Source organism: Cebidichthys violaceus, unplaced genomic scaffold, assembly GCF_023349555.1.
Source record: "Cebidichthys violaceus isolate CVI_PGR_0920_01 unplaced genomic scaffold, fCebVio1.0.p SCAF_56, whole genome shotgun sequence".
NCBI lineage: Eukaryota > Metazoa > Chordata > Actinopteri > Perciformes > Stichaeidae > Cebidichthys > Cebidichthys violaceus.
Genome location: NW_027176772.1, coordinates 870,169 through 894,560, shown reverse-complemented (window position 1 = coordinate 894,560; position 24,392 = coordinate 870,169). Strand labels below are relative to the sequence as shown.

Sequence of the window (24,392 nt, the reverse complement as noted above, 5' to 3'; positions counted from 1 at the left end):
TGTGTGTGTGTGTGTTGCAGTTGGCCATAGAGAAGTATGAGGAGATGTTTCCAGCCTTCTCAGACTCTAGAGAGCTCAAACTCTTAAAGGTAAATCTCTTTCTATTCTTTTATGAAAGTTATTTAAAAAATGCTCAGCGGCTCAAACTGAAGCGTCAACAGATGTTCTTAAAGACTCTTTATGAAGTCATGAAATTCCATTCCATTTTTTTTTTTTGTATGCATGAATGTTTTATTAAAGGTCACGTTTGCTACTAGAGAGTTAGTTTTTGATGATTATCATTTAGTAATTGAAATAATTGCGTATCGCAAGACGTCTGTCTGTGACGTCGCCGCGACACGGTTCCACTGAAGGACGCTGAGTCGTCATATTTAATTACCGCCTGTGTGTGTCGCCGCAGAAACTGCTCGACGCCCACGAGGAGCAGAACAGCGAGGCGTTCACGGAGGCCGTCAAGGACTTCGACTCCGTGTCTCGCCTGGACCAGTGGTTGACCACCATGCTGCTCCGCATCAAGAAGACCATCCAGGGAGACGCTGGGGACCTGAAATAGACGGGTTTAGAGATGGGGGGGGGGGGGGGGGGGGGGGGACTGAGGGAGTTTACAGTTGTACATATCTGCATGTGGCCCCATCTAGCTAAGCTTCACCTTTAAACCACCTTTAGATAATCTCCCGTGTCCCTGGTCCTTCAGTATTGTTCCCGTAACACTGGACCCAATTGTACTTAAAGAGAAATAAATAAAACGTGTGTGTGAGAGAGAGAGAGAAAGAGAGTGAGTGAGTGAGTGAGTGAGTGAGTGAGTGAGTGAGTGAGTGAGTGAGTGAGTGTGTGTGAGTGTGTGAGTGTGTGCGTAAAGTAAATGATACACTATTTGATGGGAGAGCGTGCTGCTCATATCAGATTTAAGGATACATGTTATTTAAAAAAGGGATAACAATCTTATTTATGAGATTACTGATATATTTATTGTCGATACTAAAAAAAAAGAAAGATTATTTATGTTTATTATGGTACTCAGTGTTACGATTCATCTTAATATTTTAGGTATTAGCTCCTATCCTCGCGTCTTTTATCCTCCTTCACTTCCTCTCTTCTGTTCCTCCTCCTTCGTCTCCCCTCCTCCTCTCCTCACCCCTACACCCCCTCCCCTCCCCCCTCATAGTCAGTGATATATCACCCGTTGTGATTGGTTGGTTCTTTGTGTTCTGGCCAGCGATTGGTCGGTGCAGTTTGCCACCAGTGCTGGAACCCCCCCCCCCCCCCCCCCCCCCCTGTCACTTCCTCGTTTGTGCATGTCTGTTGTCATGTTGATGTAAGTGTTCTCCGTGTCGTGCTAACGTGTGAAGAACATACATGTAGCCTGGTATCATTTGTGTGAAATCAGTAATTATGTACCGCAGAAACCGAGTTGAAATAAAAACCTCATCGCTCCAGATATCCGACTGTTTTTTTTGGGTATTTCAAGGCGTTTGAGCCAAGGTCACATCATGACATCATGGCCATGATGTCACACTGCAGCAATGACTGTTCCCAAAATACAATCAATGCTTGATTTTTAGTTTTAAAAATATTTAGAGCTTGTTTTGTCCCTTAAAATGACTCGTTCTAGTTTACAGTTGTGGTCAAAAGTTTACATACACTTGTAAAGAACATACCGTATTTTCCACACTATAAGGCGCACCGGATTATAAGGCGCACCTTCAATGAATGGCCTATTTTAGAACCGTTTTTATATATAGGGCGCACCGGATTATAAGGCGCATAGAATAGAGTAGGAGTGAGCACAGTACCGGTGTTTACCGCTATTACTTCGGCGACGCCCCTGACTACGGTAGCCGTAATGCTGCAAGCGGTGCGGCTTTGTAGTTTACCAGTCGTACTGAAACATTTTGACAGAGCGCCGTGTACAACCAGTATGGATCAACCAATTAACCAATTGATCCATATATAAGGCGCTCCGGATTACAAGGCGCACTGTCGTTTTTTGAGAAAATTAAAGGCTTTTAAGTGCGCCTTATAGTGCGGAAAATACGGTAATGTCATGGCTCTCTTGAGTTTCCAGTTATTTCTACAACTCTGATTTTTCTCTGATAGAGTGATTGGAACAGATACTTCTTTGTCACAAAAAAACATTCATGAAGTTTGGTTCTTTCATGACTTTATTATGGGTTAACAGAAAAAGTGATCAAATCTGCTGGGTCAAAAATATACATACAGCAGTGCTAATATTTGGTTACATGTCCCTTGGCCATTTTCACTTCAATTAGGCGCTTTTGGTAGCCATCCACAAGCTTCTGGCAAGCTTCTCGTTGAATCTTTGACCACTCCTCTTGACAGAATTGGTGCAGTTCAGTTAAATTTGATGGCTTTCTGACATGGACTTGTTTCTTCAGCATTGTCCACATGTTCTCAATGGGATTTTAAGTCAGGACTTTGGGAAGGCCATTCTAAAACCCTAATTCTAGCCTGATTTAGCCATTCCATTACCACTTTTGATGTGTGTTTGGGGTCATTGTCCTGTTGGAACACCCAACTGCGCCCAAGACCCAACCTTCGGGCTGATGATTTTAGGTTATCTTGAAGAATTTGAAGGTAATCCTCCTTCTTCATTATCCCATTTCCTCTCTGTAAAGCACCAGTTCCATTGGCAGCAAAACAGCCCCACAGCATAATACTACCACCACCGTGCTTGACGGTAGGCATGGTGTTCTTGGGGTTAAAGGCCTCACCTTTTCTCCTCCAAACATATTGCTGGGCATTGTGGCCAAACAGCTCGATTTTTGTTTCGTCTGACCACAGAACTTTCCTCCAGAAGGTCTTATCTTTGTCCACGTGATCAGCAGCAAACTTCAGTCGAGCCTTAAGGTGCCGCTTTTGGAGCGAGGGCTTCCTTCTTGCACGGCAGCCTCTCAGTCCATGGAGATGCAAAACACGCTTGACTGTGGACACTGACACCTGTGTTCCAGCAGCTTCTAATTCTTGGCAGATCTGCTTTTTGGTGGTTCTCGGTTGACTCTTCACCCTCCTGACCAATTTTCTCTCAGCAGCAGGTGATAGCTTGCGTTTTCTTCCTGATCGTGGCAGTGACAAAACAGTGCCATGCACTTTATACTTGCAAACAATTGTTTGCACTGTTGCTCTTGGGACCTGCAGCTGCTTTGAAATGGCTCCAAGTGACTTTCCTGACTTGTTCAAGTCAATGATTCGCTTTTTCAGATCCATGCTGAGCTCCTTTGACTTTCCCATTGTAGCGTTTGTGGCCGTTTGTATCCAATGAGCCCTATTTAAATGGCCTCAGAGAAGTCACCAGTTGTAGTCACTCATAATCACTCACAAGAAGTTAAGAGGCCATGCTATGAAGCTCATTTCATTGACACAACTTTCTAAGTCACTAAAATTGCTAATTCATGTTGCTGTATGTATATTTTTGACCCAACAGATTTGGTCACTTTTTCTGTTAACCCATAATAAAGTCATGAAAGAACCAAACTTCATGAATGTTTTTTGTGACAAAGAAGTATCTGTTCCAATCACTCTATCAGAGAAAAATCAGAGTTGTAGAAATAACTGGAAACTCAAGAGAGCCATGACATTATGTTCTTTACAAGTGTATGTAAACTTTTGACCACAACTGTATTTAAAGGTGTTGTTGGTTGTTTAGATGAGGAGTTTGGGACTACTTTACTTTATCTCAAAGAAACTGTCGGCAAAGAGGCCAAAAGCAACTCTGAGCTGTAAAGTCATGGTCATAAAAAATGTGATTGCTTCGGTGTGGAGTGTTCATGGAGTCTTGAAATGAAATCCTGCTGACTCAGCGTTACAAGCCCTTTTTGTTTAAACTGGTGTTTTTTAAAGGTCTAAGCACTTTTATTGCCAAGTGGAGGTAAATCCCACAACTACCAGGGGATGCTGATGCATTAAACAAATGAGGTTGAATAACAGTAATAGAGGCGCCCTACTGAGGGTTATGAATACAGTAGACTAATGACATTTAGACTAGAGGAAGAATTGTCGTAATTAAGCCCTTAATTATTATATCATTCCCAGTATCCTACAACAATTAGTAGCATATATGACATTATTTAACTATGTATGCCGTATTATTTATTTGAAATATCATGATTGTGTTTTAACTATTTGATTTGATTAGCCTTGTCACCTTGAAATTGTTGAAATGTACAATAATACCCATCAAACATTTTGACAGACCCGTTTAATTATGCGACATGTTTTTCATTTTATTTTATTTTATTTTATTTTATTTTATTTTATTTTATTTTATTTTATTTTATTTTATTAATTAATGAATTCATTTATTATACTTGCAATAAACCGTTTCTGATTCTGCTCAACACCTCCAGTCCAGTAGGTGGCGCTAATGCGTCTCTGAGCCGGTTCGCCAACCGCCACCAAACTCTGAAGAGGAGGCATAATTCTGCGACACAAGCTTCCGGTGTGGTGCACGTTCGTTGCTCACTCGCAGTAGCTTCAGTTTAAAGTCCTAAACGCCGCTTTTCTCCATAACTGGTACATAATCTGTACCAACCGTTTTACTGAAGGAGGAGGAAGCAACGAGCCGCCAAGATGCCGCGAATTATGATTAAAGGAGGCGTCTGGCGCAACACGGAGGTACGTGTTTACATGGCTAGCTGCGTTAGCATGAAGCTAACCTCTGATACGAGTCGGACCTAGCACAAAGCTAGCACGAAGCTAGCTCTTCACTTAACGGGATTTAGCCCGCCTAGAAAGTTTTGTTTATCTGTGTTTCTGCCAGCGGTGTCGAACGAGTATAATTAACGTTACAGCTTGAAAGTGTTTGCTTTAAATAACGCATTTAGTCGGAAAAGATGGCAACTGCTTCAACAAACGTGACGGTGGCTTGCAAGACTTTGTCAATGTTAGCAAGTCAGCTAATTAAAAGTCAAGTGAGGAAGCCAGTAAGGATGTCTGTCAGCTATGGGAATGTCAAATGGAGTAAAAGATAAAAGATGGATGAAGTACTTTATTATTATTCTTTTATTATTCCCATTTCACTGTTACTGAAGTTCAGAAGAATAATGAGCAAAACAAACAAAATGTAGTTGTTATTGTCAACAATACCTGAAATAAGTGGAATTATTTTACTCTACATATAACTTATACATGTGTGATGTGGACATAATGCAAGAAGTGTGAAATGAAATGCTAAGTAACGTTATGTGGAAAGTTGTGGTAAATATAAAGGAAATATTTCAGAGTGTTTTGTACTAAAGTCAGGACTGAATTGAAAACTTTTAAGTCAGCTGCAACAACAGTTACAAAACGACCTGAATCCTCCAGCAGCTGCTCTCTCTGGATGCATTTTAGGAATGTTATGTTGACTCGAGGAAGGGCACGTCTGGCTGTAGATGTCTTTGGTTCATTTCTCTCTTATGTTGATGACTTGTGAAGGAGGTTGCGTAATGTTTTTTGATATTTTCTTTGCTTTCGTTTAAATCATGCGTTTTCTTTTTGTGTCTGCAACCGTTTATAATTGTGATGCTGCCTGTCTTGACTAGGACGCTCTTGAAAAATCAGATTTTTTTTTTTTTTAATCTCAATGAGACTCTTCAGTCTTATAATACTTCTATATTATTACTTAGATAATACTTAATAATTTGTTCCGGTCGCTTTAATAATCTGCTTATTTATCCAGGATGAGATCCTCAAGGCGGCGGTGATGAAATATGGGAAAAACCAGTGGTCTCGAATCGCCTCCCTGCTGCACCGCAAGTCTGCCAAACAGTGTAAAGCCAGATGGTGAGTCTCCATACAAAGACATGTGATGGCAGGACTTGTAGAAGTGTGCATTATTTATTAACAGCTACACAATGATGGAAGGAAGTGTGTGTAAAAACTCCCATTAGATGAATTTAAACTGTCAATTTTAGAACATTTTAAAGAGGTCTGAATGTTTTTGTTGTTGTTGTTTCCTGAGTCTTCTCTCTGTACTTGTGTCCTCTGCTCAACTTCAGTCTCTCATGCAAAAGAGGTCTTTGATTTCCTGTTTAAATAACCGTTTGTTAACCTCTTTGTCTCGTGTCCGTCTGCAGGTACGAGTGGTTGGACCCCAGCATCAAGAAAACCGAATGGTCCAGAGAAGAGGAGGAGAAGCTGCTCCACTTGGCCAAGCTGATGCCCACTCAGTGGAGGACCATCGCTCCCATCATAGGACGCACCGCTGCCCAGTGCCTGGAGCACTATGAATACCTGCTGTAGGATTCTATATCACTTCAAACACATTCATGCACTACATGAAGCATATTAAATGCTGTTGATTCACAAATGGTGTGTATTTGTGTGCGTTTAGAGACAAGGCGGCACAAAGAGACAATGAGGAGGAAGTGGGAGACGACCCCAGGAAGTTAAAACCAGGAGAGATCGACCCCAATCCCGAAACTAAACCAGCCAGACCCGACCCTGTGGACATGGACGAAGGTCTGTTAACACTCTTGAAACGATGACAAATGAGCTTTTCCGGAAACTTTAGTTTGAAGTGTTTCCCATCGAAGGGTACAGAATCTATTTAGTCCGTAAGAATATCCACTTCTGGTTGTGATTATTATTATATCTCTGTCTGCAGATGAGCTGGAGATGCTGTCAGAGGCCAGGGCTCGACTGGCCAATACCCAGGGCAAGAAAGCCAAGAGGAAGGCCCGAGAGAAACAGCTGGAGGAAGCCAGGTCGGATACACACACACACACACACACACACACACACACACACACACACACACACACACACACAGTATTCACCAATACTGGCTTATAATTGCTTTATTCAGAAAATGTAATGAGCAAAGTGTCATGCCTGATGTTCTTAGCTGTACCTAAAGGGATGTGAAAACCTACAACGTTGCATAATAACCCTCTTCTTCTGCTGCAGACGTTTGGCCGCGCTGCAGAAGCGCAGGGAGCTGAGAGCCGCCGGCATCGATGTTCAGAAGAAGAGGAAGAAGAAGAGAGGAGTCGACTACAACGCCGAGATCCCCTTCCAGAAGAAACCCGCGCAGGTAACCCATCCAAACCCACAACGGCAGCGCAGCGACGTGGAGCTCAGCTGGACGTCACAATTCATTCCTCGTTTCACTTTGTCCACTTTCAGGGTTTCTATGACACCAGCATGGAGCAGTACCACGCTCTGGAGCCAAACTTCAAACGACTCAGGCAGCAGCACTTGGAGGGAGAGCTACGCAAGTCAGTAACACTTTACACACACTTTACACACTGTATTCAATACACACACTTATGATTAACATCAGAACACACACACACACACACTAATACAAAAAGCCCCCAAAAAACATCCCGTTCACGGCTCTCCCGGATGTCATTTTGTAACATTTGGAGCTTTGAATGCCTGTCGTCATATTTTCTGAGGCCATCACACTAAATTAAAGTAGATGTTTTTGTTATTGAGGGTATATAAATTAAATTCCTGGTGCTGTTAATACAGGCACACCCGTCTCTCTCTTTGCGTACGACAAGCCAGAGAGCAAAGAGTGATCCGTGATCGATGCACATTGTACCTCCATAAGGACACGCACTCGATGAGATCATGGGGTTTTTCCTCATTCACGAACTGTTTTGTGTGTTTGTGGGCAGTGAGCAAGAGGAGAGGGACAGGAAGAAAGACAAACAGAAGATCAAGAAGAAGAAGGAGAGCGACCTCCCGTCGGCCATCCTGCAGACCAGCGGCGTGGCCGAGTTCACCAAGAAACGCTCCAAGCTGGTGTTACCGACGCCACAGGTAACCGCCCGCACCTGTGCTGCTTTTGAGTTTAACGTCGGCGGTCTGTGGTGGGTCCGACGACTTTTAATTTAACGTTTTTTTTGTAGATCAGCGACGTGGAGCTGGAGGAGGTCGTCAAACTGGGCGTGGCCAGCGAGGTCGCCCGTCAGGCTGCGGAGGAGAGCGAGAGCGGCAACTCTGCCTCCTCCGCCCTGCTGTCGGAGTACAGCGTCACCAACGCCATGAACGCGGGGCTACGCACCCCACGCACCCCCACCGTCCAGGACAGGATACTGCAGGTAACACACACACACACACACACACACACACACACACACACACACACACACACACACACTCTCTGAAGTTTGTGGATTCTCAACTGAAAGTATTACGAGTCAGATAACTACTTTGTTTCAAATATCAGAGCTAAAGTCCTCTTCCGTCATACACAGTTCACATCTTTGGATGTAACAGATCCCTCTCTGTGGTTTTTAGGAAGCCCAGAACCTGATGGCTCTGACCAACATCGACACCCCTCTGAAGGGAGGCCTCAACACTCCGCTGCACGAGAGCGACTTCAGCGGAGTGACGCCTCAGCGGCAGCAGATTCAAACCCCCAACACCGTTCTCACGACGCCGTTCAGGTAACGATGCATCGCCGTGCAACTAAACGACAAGCCAGCCCGGTACACTGTGAGTGTTAAACACTCGAGGTGTTTTTTGTTCTTTCTTTTTTCGACAGAACCCCCGGACAAGGGCAGGGCCAGGAGGGCCTGACCCCTCAGGCCGGAGGAGTGATGACCCCGCGGGGGCCAGTGACCCCGGGTTTGACCCCCGTCCGCACTCCTCTGAGAGACAAACTGAATATTAACAGTGAGGAGCAGCTGGCTGACCCTGCGTACGCTAAACACATGGTAATTACACGCTTCTTACACACATGCAGTACTGAGAAGACACCACTCACACTCTGAATATATGGAAATTAAACCGTAAAACCAGTTTTGAGGTGCCGTACATGAAGGAGCCCTCGCTGCTGCTCTATGCTTTTAGGGATTTATAATAATTAAAATGGATTAACAGCTGTCACTCTTCCCTCACACACACACACACACACACACAGCAAAGGGAGAGCCTGCAGCAGCTGAGGCAGGGCCTGCTGTCACTTCCTGTTCCCAAGAACGACTTTGAGATTGTTCTTCCGGAAAACGCCGAGAAGGAACTGGAAGAAACGGAAGCAGAGACGGGATTCATAGAGGACTCTGCGGACATAGAAGCACGCAAGAAGGTATGCGCACACACACACCCTCTAAATGACATAAACCCGTGTGTGTGTACTTGTAGTTCGAATAAAGGTTTACTGTGTGTGTGTGTGTGTGTGTGTGTGTGTGTGTGTGTGTGTGTCAGGCGGTACGGGATGCAGAAAGAGAGAAGGAGCTGAAGCTGCGACACACTGCTGTTCAGAGGAACCTCCCCAGACCCACCGAGGTAAAACACTCACTCACTCCCTGGATTACATACCTCCTGTTGTTGTTGTTGTTGTTGTTGTTGTGTTGGAATAATCCCGGAGAAAGATGGAACACGGTGCTTTTATTCCGTACCGGCGCGATGACGTCCGCTGGTCTGTCTCTGACAGGTGAACGAGTCCGTCCTGCGCCCGGCCTCCATGGAGCAGCTCCTGGACCTGCAGCTGGCCGAGGAGCTGATCAAGCAGGAGATGATCACCATGCTGCACCACGACTGCCTGCACCACCCGGGGGCCAACTCGGGGGCCAGTCAGCTGCAACGCGGCAAAACCAGAGGCCCCGCTTCCACGTCGAACAACGCTTCGCACATAGCGTACCTGGAATCGCATACCTACAAGCCAATCAGCACAGAGGACATGGAGCAGGTAACGGACACGTCGTTTTACAGTTACTCAAACAACCTGTCAATCACAAGGTAGCCACGCCCTGTTTTAAATATAATAATGTACTAAATGAACATCACGCTGTATTGAAGAAGACTGTAAACTAGAGATTGAGACCATAAACTCATGTTTACAATGTTTACTGAGGGAATAAATCAAGAGAGAAGTAGAGTCATTTTAGACTAGACTTCTATACAACCAGAGGAGTCGCCCCCTGGTGGACACTAGAGAGAATGCAGCTTTTAAGACCCAGAGGTTGCCCCTTGGTTTGGTCGTTATACATCATGTTATGCTCGTGTGTGTGATGTCAATAATAAGTGCTTATTAATGATGATGCGTACCGTCGTGTAAACAAACAGGCAAAGACGGTACTGGCAGCAGAGATGGAGGTGGTGAAGGCAGGAATGGGCCACGGTGATCTCAGCATGGAGGCCTACAGCCAGGTGTGGGAGGAATGCTACGGACAGGTAAGCATCCCTCTGTCATCCGGTCCTCAGCATAGACCGCCTTCAGCATCACATGATTCATCTGGTCTCTCTCTCTCTCTCTCTCTCTCTCTCTCTCTCTCTCTCTCTCTCTCTCTCTCTCTCTCTCTCTCTCTCTCTCTCTCTCTCTCTCTCTCTGCAGGTCTTATATCTACCCGCTCAGAACAGATACACCAGAGCCAACCTGGCGTCAAAGAAAGACCGTATTGAAAGCCTGGAGAAAAAGCTAGACGTGAGGAAGCACATAAAAAGCTAATAGAATGACTCTGAATTGAGCACTTTTCTATTTTTTTTTTTTTAAACACTGCTGCCTCTGTATCCGTCTCAGGTGAACCGTGGCCACATGACGGCGGAGGCCCGACGAGCGGCTAAACTGGAGAAGAAACTGAAGATCCTGCTGGGAGGCTTTCAGTCCAGAGCCCTGGGGCTCCTGAAGCAACACGGTGAACTCTGGGAACAGGTACTGAATGTGATGAGACCCTTCCAATCAGTCCCGGTTCATCCCCATTTAACCCGAAGAGATCGGTTGCAGTTATCCTCTATTCCAGACAATGTCTTGTGCATTAATGATGTTATACTCATGGTGTCCACCAGGTGGAGCAGTCGGCCACAGAGCTTGAGACCTTCAAACAGCTGAAGAAACAAGAGGACACTGCGATCCCCAGGAGGAAAGAGGTAATCCATGCGACACAAATTACTGTTTCCAGCATCCTTAACTCTAATACAATAACTGTTTCATACTATTGTCAGCTTTTTGGTTGAGGCATATATATATATATATATATATAAGTATAAAGAAGATTCACAGGCTACCTGTCATTGTGTGTTTTAGGCTCTGCGGGAGGATGTGGAGAGGCAGATGGAGCGTGAGCGAGAACTTCAGCAGAGATACGGAGAGATTGTGATGGAGAGGGAGGGGCTTATCAACAGCGCTCAGAAATACTAACACACACACACACACACACTTGGATACGTTGGTATCAAGCAGCTGCATTTAGAAACGAGTCGTCGTATTGAATCAGTCAGTCTATTTGTTTTTTTTGTTCAATATTTGCGTCAATTCCAGAGCTAAGCCCCGCCTCCATGTTGCTATAACGTCACAAGCTGAGTTGTGAGCATGCTCAGTAGTAACTTGTATTTCTGTATTAGTGACCAATAAAGTTTTTTTTCCCAAACTGACAACATTGCATCACGTATCTTTGTTTTTTTTTGTGTACAAATGATTTTTTTAACAAAAACGGTTGTTTACTGAAAAGTCTTTATTACAACAGAAGAAAACAAATCCATTTATTCATGCGGGTACGTTTAATAACAGGCTTGATCTTCAGCAGGCGAGGAAGGCCATCCCACTCCTCCAGTAAGCACTCTGAGACAGAAAGGTTCAACAGACGTCAAGTCAGTCACATGGAAGATAATACTAATAATAATAATACTCGACAGCTAGTTGTGTGGAGGTGCGTACTGTGTGTCTGTAGCTGTATCTTCTGATGGCCTCTCTGATGTGACACGGCTGGATGGCTCCACTCGGAGGTTCCACTGTAGCCGGGCAGCTCTGAAGCAAAGAGGATCCATATTACAGCACAGGACACCAGAGACACGTCTGCACATGATGGGTTCTAACAGACTGACGAGTCAAACGCAAGCTCGACTTAAGATTATTCAGATATTTATTAAATTCACCAAACGCATGTTTATACACAAACACTGGAGGTACATGATGACATTGTCTAGATACTATACCATAACATTTTTCACTACATTTAAATAAAAATGTCTCGACACAAATTGGGTTAAGCTGAAGACATTCCTGTGCGAATCTAAAATATGGATATTTTGTTTTTATCGAACGCTTTTTAGTTTACTACATAATCCTTCAAGTTATCTCTTAGTTTTGATGCATTCAGTATTAAATAATAAAGACTAAATACACACACACACACACCTTTTTGCGTTTTCTCTGCCTTGCCCTGCCGTCGAGACTGCCGTTACCCTGTGGGAGGGGCTTTGATGAGTGGGAGGAGCCTGGAGTCGAAGGGGGAGTGGCTTCAGGTGAGTCCGGATCCTTTTTTACCTGGAAAGATGGAAAACAGATGTTATTTTCTTACTAAAACGTAACTGTGTTATCCTAGTTTTAGTGATTAAGAACAACCGAGTGTGTGTGTGTGTGTGGTGTGTGTGTGTGTGCGCGCGCCTACCTCAGTATGAGTGTTGTACTGGATGTAGCTGGCAGAGATCACATGACTGATGGGATTTGTTTTTGTAGTCATTTCTTGCTTTACCAACAGAGACAAATCCACAATCTGGAAAAGGACAAAGAAAATATATTTATGACATAATATTTTTTAACCATATAAAACGTAGATGTGTGTGTGACGTCACGACTCAACAGGCTACCTGAGCAACAGTCTCGTAGGCCAGGTAGGACAGGATCTCCATGGAGATGCTGTTGGGTTTTATCTCCAAACTGCTGCAGTCGAGCCAGTCTCGAAACTTTGACGCCTTCTTAGCTGCACACACACACACACACACACACACACACACACACACACACACACACACACACACACACACACACACACACACACACACACACACACACACACACACACACACACACACACACCATAAAGTTCAGTTTGATACTGAAACAATTAGTCAATTAACTGTTTTAAGTCAATTAGCAAGTAAAGAAAATGGGAACATTGCTTGACATGTTTTGGATTTTATCCCTAATTAACAAAAGACAGCTCTACAAACTCAATCTCTTTGCTTTTTATTAATTATTAATGAGAGTCACATAATATCTTGATTAAAATCTCACCAAAACTGAGCTGTCGACTCTCACAGAAGTCCAAGTACTGCCCCTGGTCCATAGATCGAGTGTGACGCTCTAAACGCTGAAGACGCACAAAACGTGAACAATTAATAATCATCGATCTCTTAACGCGTGTCCCGTCGGCTACGGTCAAACCAGTGCCACGAACATCCCGATGACCTCATACCTCCATCCGCTCCTGTTTGATGGGGTCCATTTCCTGCCGCTCAGCCAATGACAGGAGCTCTCCGGTCTGATCCATCCCCACCAGAAAGTCCTGGGCCAACCGCTGCCTCCGCTGGTTACCGCCCACAGCGACGGCCGCAGCGCCGGCCGACCTGTCTGCAAAAAAAAAAAAAAAATGGTCCCGGTTCATATAAAGCTGATGTTTGTTTTACAGAACATCTGTATTAAACACATGTTTGAGAACCAAAGTAACCAGCTGTCAGGTTTCTATCGATTGATGGACGTGTGAGCGTGCACGTGTGAGTGTGCACGTACCCGTTTCTTGCTGCATCTCGTCGTCCTCCAGACTTTTGAGGAGTTTGGATTTATAATCTCTAAACTGGAGATATTTCAATAACCTCGCCACCTTCCTCTGGTCAGGAGACATCGAAGCGAGAGAGAGAAAAAAAACAGAAAAGGTGAGGAGAATCAATACATGGAGGCAGATACAGAGACAGGCTCTGAATATGGAATTCAGTTTAGATGTTCTGTGTGTGTGTGAGACTTGTTTACCTTGTCCCGCCTCATCAGGAACAGGATGTCCTCGGCTGAAATGACCCTCGACCCACGAAGAGACGCCCCCTCACAGGCCTGATGCAGCTGATGAGCACATTAGTAAACGTCAGTTAAAGTCGCACCACGGAGCAGAAGTTACTCTAATTATTAAGTGATTTAAAAAAGGCTCAGAAATAGGAGGATAAGTTAGCTTCATTAACTGCTTCAGACATTAAACATAGAAGTGGAGTTGTTTAGAAAGGAAATTGACAGATTCAAATTGGCAAAAAAAAATGCCAAAGTAGCTGTCATGTCTTCAAAAAATTAAATTCATAAACTAACATCTGCATGATGTAAAAGAAATACAATTAGCTCCACTTTTAAGAGCTGCAAAAGTGATATTTAAAGTGGTATCACTGCTCCTCTACTTAATTAAAACATCTGGATACTTCCTCCACCACTGTGTGTTTATGTCACCAGGGTAATGAGCTGCGTGTGCACCACGTCCTCCACCAGAGCCGCCGTCTCGGGCGGAGGCCTGCGAGCGTCTCCCAGAGCGAACCTGAGACACAAAGACACAACGTACCGATCAGTGGAGACAGACCGCAGGTGATCAGTGGAGACGGACCGAAGGTGATCAGTGGAGACGGACCGAAGGTGATCAGTGGAGACGGACCGAAGGTGATCAGTGGAGACGGACAGAAGGTGATCAGTGGAGACGGACCGAAGGTGATCAGTGGAGACGGACCGAAGGTGATCAGTGGAGACGGACAGAAGGTGATCAGTGGAGACGGACCGAAGGTGATCAGTGGAGACGGACCGAAGGTGATCAGTGGAGACGGACAGAAGGTGATCAGTGGAGACGGACCGAAGGTGATCAGTGGAGACGGACCGAAGGTGATCAGTGAAGACGGACCGAAGGTGATCAGTGGAGACGGACCGAAGGTGATCAGTGGAGACGGACCGAAGGTGTTCAGTGGAGACGGACCGAAGGTGATCAGTGGAGACGGACCGAAGGTGTTCAGTGGAGACGGACTGAATTGCTGTAGTGATTTAGCAGCGTTCAAACTGTTGTTATCAGTGTAGCTGAGCTCGGTTTTAAACATGTATGTCGTTGGTACTAAACGACATGTATCCACGTCTCTAGTTCTCTATCGGTTGCTCTCTCGGACCCTCACTGACACACACACACACACACACACACACACACACACACACACACACACACACACACACACACACACACACACACACACACACACACACACACCACAATTTGGTCAAACCTCAATTTGCATCCAGAATAGCCACTTCCGTGATGGCAGTCTAACCTAAACCCACATCCTGAAGCTCTTCCCTTCTCCATAACTCCGTCTCTCTGTACATACAAACAATAAACAGCCCCCCCCCCCCCCCCCAATCACCTGTGCTGTGATTGGCTGTTTGCAGCTGTCCGTCAGAGCACAGGTGAGGGAGGCTTTGGTTTGGGGTTGTGGGCAGGTCGGCTTCAGGCCGATCGTTGGTTTTAGGTTTTGGGGGTTTAGTTTGGTTTCAGCCTCTCTGACCACCAACACCAGCTCTCTGCAGCTCACACACACAAGGTGAGTACCCCAAAACACACACACACACACACACACACACACACACACACACACACACACACACACACACACACACACACACACTAATGAGGCCACATCACGCATGTGGCTTCTTTTGAAAAACCCAAAAGGAAAATCTGAGTTGTGTACATGAATAGTTCACATTGTAAATATGTATGAAATATCTGTAATCTTAATATTCAAAGTATAAGATACTGTAACTACGGCTTATTTTTGATTAATTCTTTGATAAATTGATGAAGAGTTTTGTCTATAAAATGTCGGAGAATGGCGAAAATCAATGATGGCAATATTCCTAAAGTTGATAATGGAGCTCATTCATTCTATGCGGATCGACTCATCGATCAGTCGTTTCACCTCTACTGTGAAGACAGTTCAGGTCAGATGTGGACATTAATCCAACTGCATTTCATGTTAACCATCTTCATTGTGTTCCTGCTCTACTTGTTCCATCAGTGGGTCCATCTTCTATACACGGTAGTCCATACTCTGAGTCTTAACGTACGGGACGATGGTATTGTGATATTTCCTAGGCAGTCACAGAAAGTTGCCCTATTATTAGATCTCTTTCTTATTTAAGCTCATGCTTTAGAAAGGAATGCTTTGAGTGTAAACACAATGTATCACAATGAAGCGTTGTTTTAATATTTACAGAGCATCATGAACCGAAACACTTTCTCTGTCATTTTGTTAAACAGGTTTTTATGGCTTCAAACAGTCTGTTCAGCAGCACCAGCCCGATGCTGTACTGGGGTGAGTCTCCCTGTGTGTGTGTGTGTGTGTGTGTGTGTGTGTGTGTGTGTGTGTGTGTGTGTGTGTGTGTGTGTGTGTGTGTGTGTGTGTCTCACATCATGCTCTGCAGCTCTGGGATGAAACTGATCCTGGATGCTGGACGCTCTTTAGAACTGGAGGCTGCGGAGCCGGCCATGGGACTGCTCATCACCACACAGACACCTGATGAAAACACACACACACGCACGCACGCACGCGCACACACGCACGCACACACACACACACACACACACACACACACACACACACACACACACACACACACACACACACACACACACACACATTAAAGCAGGAACTCACATTCAACTGAAGGCTCACTGTAGCTGGTGACAGGTTTTGAATGCAGGACTTTTGTGCTATTAGTAACATGATGAGTATAGAAATGAAGGATCTGGATTTTAAACGTCTCTAATGTGTGAAATCAATAATGTCAACAAAAGACAGTCACTGGTCTAAATATAGTCTGGACGGTAACACGTGAGCCTCCATTTAGTCTTAAAAACACAACGAGTCATCAGGACTGAAGCTGAGCCACGAGCCTGAAACAACAAGATAGCAGAAGAGAGCTGAGGCAAATCCACACACACGCACGCACGCACGCACGCACGCACGCGCGCGCGCGCACGCACATAGAGAGGGGACAGGTGGTGTGACCGCAGTAACTTCCCCTCCGGCAGTAGAATCTGAATGATAATACAGCTCCCTCGTATTCAAACACTGCGGTGAATAAAACACAATGAGGAGGAGACATGAGGAGGAGGAGGAGGAGGAGGAGGAGGAGGAGGAGGAAGAGGAAGAGGAGGAGAGGAAGACTAAAAGGTCCACGAATAGTTTGAAATGTTCACCTATAGTCGTTCGGGAGAAAACGTTGTTGCTGCTCTTGTTGACGCTTTTTCCATTTCTTGTTATTTTCGGCGCGGTTTTATGACGCGGTTCGAATGAGGGCGCGCGCACGCGCGACGTTATTGGTAGTTGTAGTTTTCTACACTTCCTGGTCAAAAAACCGTCTTCTTACTCTAAAACCATGGTTATTTAAATAGTTTCTGGTTTCGTTCTTGTTATTAAAAGAGTACTGTGTCTCATTTACTTCATATTTGCTGTAATGTATTGGATTTAGCAGCTAAAATGAGTGTTGAACAAGGGAAACAATCTTCTTATATGCGGTCTATGGAAACAATACTTTGCTACAGACTTTGCTATGCAGTCCATGACTACAGCTAATAAGATAAGATACAAAAAATTGAAATTGTCGTGCAGAATTTGCAGTACAACGTTGGACAGAGCACAAATATATATAATAAATAAAACAAATGTAAAGTAAGAAAGATTCTCATTTTGCCCAAATTATCCAGATAAATGCAGACTGAATCAACATAGTCCACACATCAATGCTTGATTCATTTAATAATTCAAAAAAACATATTTAAAGACAAATATGGCCGACATTTCAGACAACTGCTCTCTCTGTTGCTCCCTCTCAGATCCCGCGGTGAAGCGTCAGCCAACACCATCGCCCACCAGCAACCGCCACCTGGACGCCGAGGAGGCGAGGACCCGCCACCAGCGCAGCACAGCGCCACCAAGAGGCCTGGTGCAGACCGACAGCCCAAACTTCCTCTGCAGCAGCCTGCCGCAGCACTGGAGGTGTAACAAGACGCTGCCGAGGGCCTTCACTGTGAGGAATCATCTGTCTGCCTGTCTGTTTGACTGTCTGTCTGTCTGTCTCAGGGACTGTAAATACGAATATATGTATCTATTTAATCTATTTGTCCATCTGTCTGTCTATGTGTGTGTGTGTCTGTCTGCCTGTCTATCTATCTGTCAGTCTATCTAATGTCAAAGGTCATCACATGTCCTGTGGATATTTTGCCCCGGCAGAGTTAAGCATTACATATTTGACCATATTGTTCAGACTAAAGGACCGGTCTCAACCCTCTCTCCGTCCTCCAGGTGGTGTCCCTGGGGAACGACGTACCGGACGGCGTGGTCGTCACAGTGATGGCCGGCAACGACGACAACAGCAGCGCCGAGCTACGCAACGCCACGGCCACCATGAAGCAGGGCCACGCCCACTTTAATGACCTGCGCTTCATAGGCCGCAGCGGGAGAGGTATAGTGATGCAATAGTCACAGTAGTGAACACAAACATGGAGCAGCAGAGGCCTCGGTTCAACAGCAGAGTCAACGCGTTTGATTTCCACCTTGTGTAATTTAAATAAACTCCCTTACACAGAAATTAGACAGTATATTTTTGATGGTTTGTTGTTAACTTAAATTACTTCTGAAGCCTCTATTACTTTCCTGATGTGAATTGTTGTTGTTTTTTCCAGGCAAGAGCTTCACACTCTCCATCAATGTGCTGACGTCGCCGCCTCAGATCGCCACCGTGCACCGAGCCATAAAGGTCACCGTGGACGGACAGCGGCTGCCCAGACGTCAGTTCACACCGGAGAGAACAAACATGGTGGTTTTAATCCGACGCTTTCAGTCACAATGGCTCTCGCTGACTCTGCTTCTCTGCCTCTCTCTCTCAGGACAGAGGCAGAAGGAGGTGAAGTCAGGAGTGTTCCGGTTACCAAGCAGCAGCTCTTCATCATCAGGTTTGTTAAAAGCCTAATTATCTTAAACTTGAAAGACGGCTGCAGCACGAAGGTTATTACTGCTGAGGAAGACCATGCGATGCAGCTGAAAGCTCTGGAAAAAAAACCTATGTTCTACGACTTTCATGCTCGATCTTATTTGTTTGTTTGTGTGGATCAAACTTTTGTTTCTCCAGATTGTAGATCGTTTTCCTCCTCTCTGTGGACCAATGAGCCGTCGTTCCGGGGCCAGGTGACCTCTCTGGCTTCCTCCTTCACTCCAAGTCCCAGAATGCACCACCTGCCCGCCCTCTCGTACTCCACCCAGCCGCCAGCGTACAGCTCCTTCCTGTCCTCTGCTCCTCCTCCCCCTCCGCTGAGCCACAGTGGTCCGTTCCAGCCGGGCAGCTTCTACTACGGACCGAACCAAACGTTCCAAACCGCAGGGGAGGAGCGCAACGTCATCACAACTCTGGCCAATTACATTGAAGGGGCGTGTCTCTCTCTAAGAGGGGAGGAGCCTGTCTGGAGGCCTTATTGATTACTGGTTGATCATCTTTAAATATAGTATTTAGCGAGTTTTGCGAGAAAAAAAACTTTTGTTTTCTGTGATTTTGATGTTTTTATTTATTGCATTGTTATGAATATATGTATTTGTTACAACATACATTTCTCAACCTGACTACACAACATAAAGTATCACATTTAAAACAGTTAACAATGAGTCAACCTCCTGAATAATTCTACTGTTTGCAAAAATAAATAAATTGTGTATTTATGAAGTCCTTTTATTACAACTTCAGGAGACTAATGATTAATGGGAGACAGGTTCCTCCTGTAGAGCGTTGAGTTCGGCCACTCTCCTGCTCCACTCCTCTTCTGTCATTTCTTCTTCTGCTCCTTCCTTAACATCCTCCTCTACCTGATGCTCTCCTGAAACACAGATCATCACGTCACGAAGATCAAAAACACACAGCAGCTGATGGAAAAGAAAAAGCCCACGAGCCCCGAGCATTCTATACAAACAGGCTAATTATTTTAAATAAATATATATTTTTGGGAGTGTTGATGTGTTTGTGTGTGTGTCCTCACCATTGCAGGTCAGAGCGGTGCAGACCCAGTTTCCACAAGCACACACACACTTGTTGCACTCCATCCGAGTTTCAGCTCCGTCCTCGAACACCTCATCCTCCAGAGCACACTCTATACACACACACACACACACACACACACACACACACACACACACACACACACACACACACACACAGAAGAACACACGCAGGTAAGAAAATCACAACTAGTGAACTGCTTAAACAATCGGATACAGTAGAGTTTTTCTATTTTTTTTCTCTACATTAACTGAAGCAGGGGTCGGCAACCTCCGGAGCACTTTTTAATGTATTTTTTCGACATGCTATACTATGACTTTTTATGTATTTTTTCGACATACTATACTATGACTTTTTTAATGTCATATTTCGACATGCTATACTATGGCTTTTTCAATGTATTTTTTCAACATATTATACTGTGACTTTTTTAATGTATTTTTTCGACATACTATACTAAGACATTTTTTATGTATTTTTTCGACATACTATACTATGACTTTTTTAATGTATTTTTTCAACATACAATGCTATGACATTTTTAATGTAATTTTTCAACATGCTATACTATGACTTTTTTATTGTATTTCTTCGACATGCTATACTATAACCGTTTTTCAATTTATTCGACAAGCTATACTATGACCGTTTTCGACAGGCGATACTATAACTTTTTATAGACATACTACTATGTCTGTTTTTTGATTTTTTTCGACGGGCTATACTATGACCGTTTTTGGACTTTTTTCGACATGCTATACTATGACCGTTTTACACTTTTTCGACATGCTATACTATGACCATTTTTCACATTTTTCGACATGCTATACTATGACCGTTTTTCACTTTTTTCGACAGGCTATACTATGACCGTTTTTCACTTTTTTCAACATGCTATACTATGACCGTTTTTCACTTTTTTCGACATGCTATACTATGACCGTTTTTCACTTTTTTCGACATGCTGTACTATGACCGTTTTTCACTTTTTTCGACATGCTGTACTATGACCATTTTTCACTTTTTTCGACAGGCTATACTATGACCAATTTTCACTTTTTTCGACAGGCTGTACTATGACCGTTTTTCACTTTTTTTGACAGGCTGTACTATGACCGTTTTTTAATTTTTTTGACAGGCTATACTATGATCGTTTTTCACTTTTTTCAACATGCTATACTATGACCGTTTTTCACTTTTTTCGACATGCTATACTATGACAGTTTTTCACTTTTTTTGACATGCTATACTATGACTGTTTTCGACAGGCTATACTATGACTTTTAATAGACATATTATACAATGACCGTTTTTTGACTTTTTTCGACATGCTATACTATGACCGTTTTTCACTTTTTTCGACATGCTATACTATGACCGTTTTTCACTTTTTCGACATGCTATATTATGACCGTTTTTCACTTTTTTCGACATGCTATACTATGACCATTTTTCACTTTTTTCGATATGCTATACTATGAACGTTTTTCACTTTTTTCGACATGCTATACTATGACCGTTTTTCACTTTTATCGACATGCTATACTATGATCGTTTTTCACTTTTTTCGACATGCTATACTATGACGGTTTTTCACTTTTTTTTGACATGCTATACTATGACTGTTTTTTTACTTTTTTTGACTTGCTATACTATGACCGATTTTCACTTTTTTCGACATGCTATAATATGACCGTTTTTCACTTTTTTCGACATGCTATACTATGACCGTTTTTCACTTTTTTCGACTGGCTATACTATGACCGTTTTTCACTTTTTTCGACATGCTATACTATGACTGTTTTCGACAGGCTATACTATGACTTTTAATAGACATATTATACTATGACTGTTTTTTGACATTTTTCGACATGCTATACTATGACCGTTTTTCACTTTTTTCGACATGCTATACTATGACTGTTGTCGACAGGCTATACTATGACTGTTTCTTGACTTTTTTCGACATGCTATACTATGACTGTTTTCGACAGGCTATATTATGATCGTTTTTCACTTTTTTCGACATGCTATACTATGACCGTTTTTTGACTTTTTTCGACATGCTATACTATGACCGTTTTTCACTTTTTTCGACATGCTATACTATGACCGTTTTTCACTTTTTTCGACATGCTATACTATGACCGTTTTTCACTTTTTTCGACAGGCTATACTATGACCGTTTTTCACTTTTTTCGACATGCTATACTATGACCGTTTTTCACTTTTTTCGACATGCTATACTATGACCGCTTTTCACTTTTTTCGACAGGCTATACTATGAACGTTTTTCACTTTTTTCGACATGCTATACTATGACCGTTTCTCACTTTTTTCGACATGCTATACTATGACCGTTTTTCACTTTTTTCGACATGCTGTACTATGACCGTTTTTCACTTTTTTCAACATGCTGTACTATGACCGTTTTTCACTTTTTTCGACAGGCTGTACTATGACCGTTTTTCACTTTTTTCGACAGGCTGTACTATGACCGTTTTTCACTTTTTTCGACAGGCTGTACTATGACCGTTTTTTCCTTTTTTCGACAGGCTATACTATGACCGTTTTTCACTTTTTTCGACATGCTATACTATGACCGTTTTTCACTTTTTTTGACATGCTATACTATGATCGTTTTTCACTTTTTTCAACATGCTATACTATGACCGTTTTTCACTTTTTTTGACATGCTATACTATGACAGTTTTTCACTTTTTTTGACATGCTATACTATGACTGTTTTCGACAGGCTATACTATGACTTTTAATAGACATATTATACAATGACCGTTTTTTGACTTTTTTTGACATGCTATACTATGACCGTTTTTCACTTTTTTCGACATGCTATACTATGACCGTTTTTCACTTTTTCGACATGCTATATTATGACCGTTTTTCACTTTTTTCGACATGCTATACTATGACCATTTTTCACTTTTTTCGATATGCTATACTATGAACGTTTTTCACTTTTTTCGACATGCTATACTATGACCGTTTTTCACTTTTATCGACATGCTATACTATGATCGTTTTTCACTTTTTTCGACATGCTATACTATGACGGTTTTTCACTTTTTTTCGACATGCTATACTATGACTGTTTTTTGACTTTTTTTGACTTGCTATACTATGACCGATTTTCACTTTTTTCGACATGCTATAATATGACCGTTTTTCACTTTTTTCGACATGCTATACTATGACCGTTTTTCACTTTTTTCGACAGGCTATACTATGACTGTTTTCGACAGGCTATATTATGATAGTTTTTCACTTTTTTCGACATGCTATACTATGACCGTTTTTCACTTTTTTCGACATGCTATACTATGACCGTTTTTCACTTTTTGCGATAGGCTATACTATGACCGTTTTTCACTTTTTTTGACAGGTTATACTATGACTGTTTTTCACTTTTTTCGACATGCTATACTATGACTGTTTTCGACAGGCTATATTATGATAGTTTTTCACTTTTTTCGACATGCTATACTATGACCGTTTTTCACTTTTTTCGACATGCTATAATATGACCGTTTTTCACTTTTTTCGACATGCTATACTATGACCGTTTTTCACTTTTTTCGACAGGCTATACTATGACCGTTTTTTCGCTTTTTTCGACATGCTTGACTATGACTGTTTTCGACAGGCTATACTATGACTTTTAATAGACATATTATACTATGACTGTTTTTTGACTTTTTTCGACATGCTATACTATGACCGTTTTTCACTTTTTTCGACATGCTATACTATGACCGTTTTTCACTTTTTTCGACATGCTATACTATGACCGTTTTTCACTTTTTTAGACAGGCTATACTATGACTGTTTTTCACTTTTTTCGACATGCTATACTATGATCGTTTTTCACTTTTTTTCGACATGCTATACTATGACTGTTTTCGACAGGTTATACTATGACTTTTAATAGACATATTATACTATGACTGTTTTCGACAGGTTATACTATGACTTTTAATAGACATATTATACTATGACTGTTTTTTCACTTTTTTCGACATGCTATACTATGACCGTTTTTCACTTTTTTCGATAGGCTATACTATGACCGTTTTTCACTTTTTTTGACAGGTTATACTATGACCGTTTTTCACTTTTTTCGACATGCTATACTATGACTGTTTTCGACAGGCTATATTATGACCGTTTTTCACTTTTTCGACATGCTATACTATGACTGTTTTCGACAGGCTATACTATGACTTTTAATAGACATATTATACTATGACTGTTTTTCACTTTTTTCGATATGCTATACTATGACCGTTTTTCACTTTTTTCGACAGGCTGTACTATGACCGTTTTTCACTTTTTTCGACAGGCTGTACTATGACCGTTTTTCACTTTTTTTGACATGCTATACTATGACTGTTTTCGACAGGTTATATTATGACTTTTAATAGACATATTATACTATGACTGTTTTTTGACTTTTTTTGACATGCTATACTATGACCGTTTTTCACTTTTTTCGATAGGCTATACTATGACCGTTTTTCACTTTTTTCGACAGGTTATACTATGACCGTTTTTCACTTTTTTCGACATGCTATACTATGACTGT

At 42.8% G+C, this 24,392-nt stretch overlaps 5 protein-coding genes across 8 annotated transcripts in view; 3 read left to right on the top strand and 2 right to left on the bottom strand.

Moving 5' to 3' along the window:
• The window catches only part of napba (N-ethylmaleimide-sensitive factor attachment protein, beta a), a 6,747-nt gene extending 5,309 nt beyond the window's left edge, over positions 1 to 1,438 (top strand). For both annotated transcript variants that reach the window (XM_068732056.1, XM_068732057.1), the window contains 2 exons: positions 21 to 89; positions 401 to 1,438. In XM_068732056.1, the coding sequence (XP_068588157.1) occupies positions 21 to 89; positions 401 to 553 (222 nt within the window). In that variant the 3' untranslated portion in view covers positions 554 to 1,438. The remainder of the gene's footprint in view (positions 1 to 20; positions 90 to 400) is intronic.
• Positions 1,439 to 4,452: 3,014 nt separating this feature from the next.
• On the top strand, positions 4,453 to 11,328 carry cdc5l (CDC5 cell division cycle 5-like (S. pombe)). The gene is made up of 19 exons (XM_068732052.1): positions 4,453 to 4,632; positions 5,678 to 5,781; positions 6,075 to 6,236; positions 6,332 to 6,459; positions 6,605 to 6,704; positions 6,907 to 7,033; positions 7,126 to 7,217; positions 7,626 to 7,770; positions 7,860 to 8,051; positions 8,251 to 8,399; positions 8,498 to 8,669; positions 8,876 to 9,040; positions 9,160 to 9,240; positions 9,389 to 9,643; positions 10,021 to 10,128; positions 10,289 to 10,378; positions 10,475 to 10,606; positions 10,741 to 10,821; positions 10,979 to 11,328. Exons 1-19 carry the CDS (start codon positions 4,588 to 4,590, stop codon positions 11,090 to 11,092), a joined length of 2,442 nt encoding a protein of 813 aa, XP_068588153.1. The 5' UTR covers positions 4,453 to 4,587; the 3' UTR covers positions 11,093 to 11,328.
• Positions 11,329 to 11,393: 65 nt separating this feature from the next.
• On the bottom strand, positions 11,394 to 17,012 carry supt3h (SPT3 homolog, SAGA and STAGA complex component). The gene is made up of 12 exons (XM_068732071.1): positions 16,944 to 17,012; positions 16,152 to 16,257; positions 14,159 to 14,243; positions 13,700 to 13,786; positions 13,463 to 13,559; positions 13,149 to 13,303; positions 12,968 to 13,043; positions 12,541 to 12,653; positions 12,342 to 12,446; positions 12,089 to 12,217; positions 11,609 to 11,698; positions 11,394 to 11,512 (listed from the first exon to the last, which is right to left on the bottom strand). Exons 2-12 carry the CDS (start codon positions 16,241 to 16,243, stop codon positions 11,471 to 11,473), a joined length of 1,071 nt encoding a protein of 356 aa, XP_068588172.1. The 5' UTR covers positions 16,244 to 16,257; positions 16,944 to 17,012; the 3' UTR covers positions 11,394 to 11,470.
• Positions 16,008 to 19,218, top strand: runx2a (RUNX family transcription factor 2a). The gene is made up of 6 exons (XM_068732072.1): positions 16,008 to 16,056; positions 17,580 to 17,773; positions 18,049 to 18,208; positions 18,429 to 18,533; positions 18,633 to 18,698; positions 18,875 to 19,218. The coding sequence occupies exons 1-6, from the start codon at positions 16,008 to 16,010 to the stop codon at positions 19,216 to 19,218; spliced, it is 918 nt and encodes a 305-aa protein (XP_068588173.1).
• A 74-nt stretch (positions 19,219 to 19,292) lies between these two features.
• LOC137888607 (follistatin-related protein 1-like) overlaps positions 19,293 to 24,392 on the bottom strand; it is a 71,957-nt gene continuing 66,857 nt past the window's right edge. For all 3 annotated transcript variants that reach the window (XM_068732022.1, XM_068732020.1, XM_068732021.1), the window contains exons 9-10: positions 19,770 to 19,880; positions 19,293 to 19,610 (exon numbers count right to left, since the gene is read on the bottom strand). In XM_068732022.1, coding sequence (XP_068588123.1) covers positions 19,492 to 19,610; positions 19,770 to 19,880 — 230 coding nt within the window. In that variant the 3' untranslated portion in view covers positions 19,293 to 19,491. The remainder of the gene's footprint in view (positions 19,611 to 19,769; positions 19,881 to 24,392) is intronic.

Bases quoted from the DNA above. Each gene is read 5' to 3' on its own strand.
- cdc5l (XM_068732052.1), top strand. From the start codon at position 4,588: ATGCCGCGAATTATGATTAAAGGAGGCGTCTGGCGCAACACGGAG. The intron at 9,644-10,020 runs GTAACGGACACG...GTAAACAAACAG, and splicing joins GCACAGAGGACATGGAGCAG to GCAAAGACGGTACTGGCAGC. The intron at 10,129-10,288 runs GTAAGCATCCCT...CTCTCTCTGCAG, and splicing joins GGGAGGAATGCTACGGACAG to GTCTTATATCTACCCGCTCA.
- runx2a (XM_068732072.1), top strand. From the start codon at position 16,008: ATGGCTTCAAACAGTCTGTTCAGCAGCACCAGCCCGATGCTGTACTGG. The intron at 16,057-17,579 runs GTGAGTCTCCCT...GCTCCCTCTCAG, and splicing joins CAGCCCGATGCTGTACTGGG to ATCCCGCGGTGAAGCGTCAG. The intron at 18,699-18,874 runs GTTTGTTAAAAG...TTGTTTCTCCAG, and splicing joins CAGCAGCTCTTCATCATCAG to ATTGTAGATCGTTTTCCTCC.
- supt3h (XM_068732071.1), bottom strand. From the start codon at position 16,243: ATGAGCAGTCCCATGGCCGGCTCCGCAGCCTCCAGTTCTAAAGAGCGT. The intron at 13,044-13,148 runs GTATGAGGTCAT...GTGCGTCTTCAG, and splicing joins TCAAACAGGAGCGGATGGAG to CGTTTAGAGCGTCACACTCG. The intron at 12,218-12,341 runs GTAGGCGCGCGC...CCATCTTTCCAG, and splicing joins AGTACAACACTCATACTGAG to GTAAAAAAGGATCCGGACTC.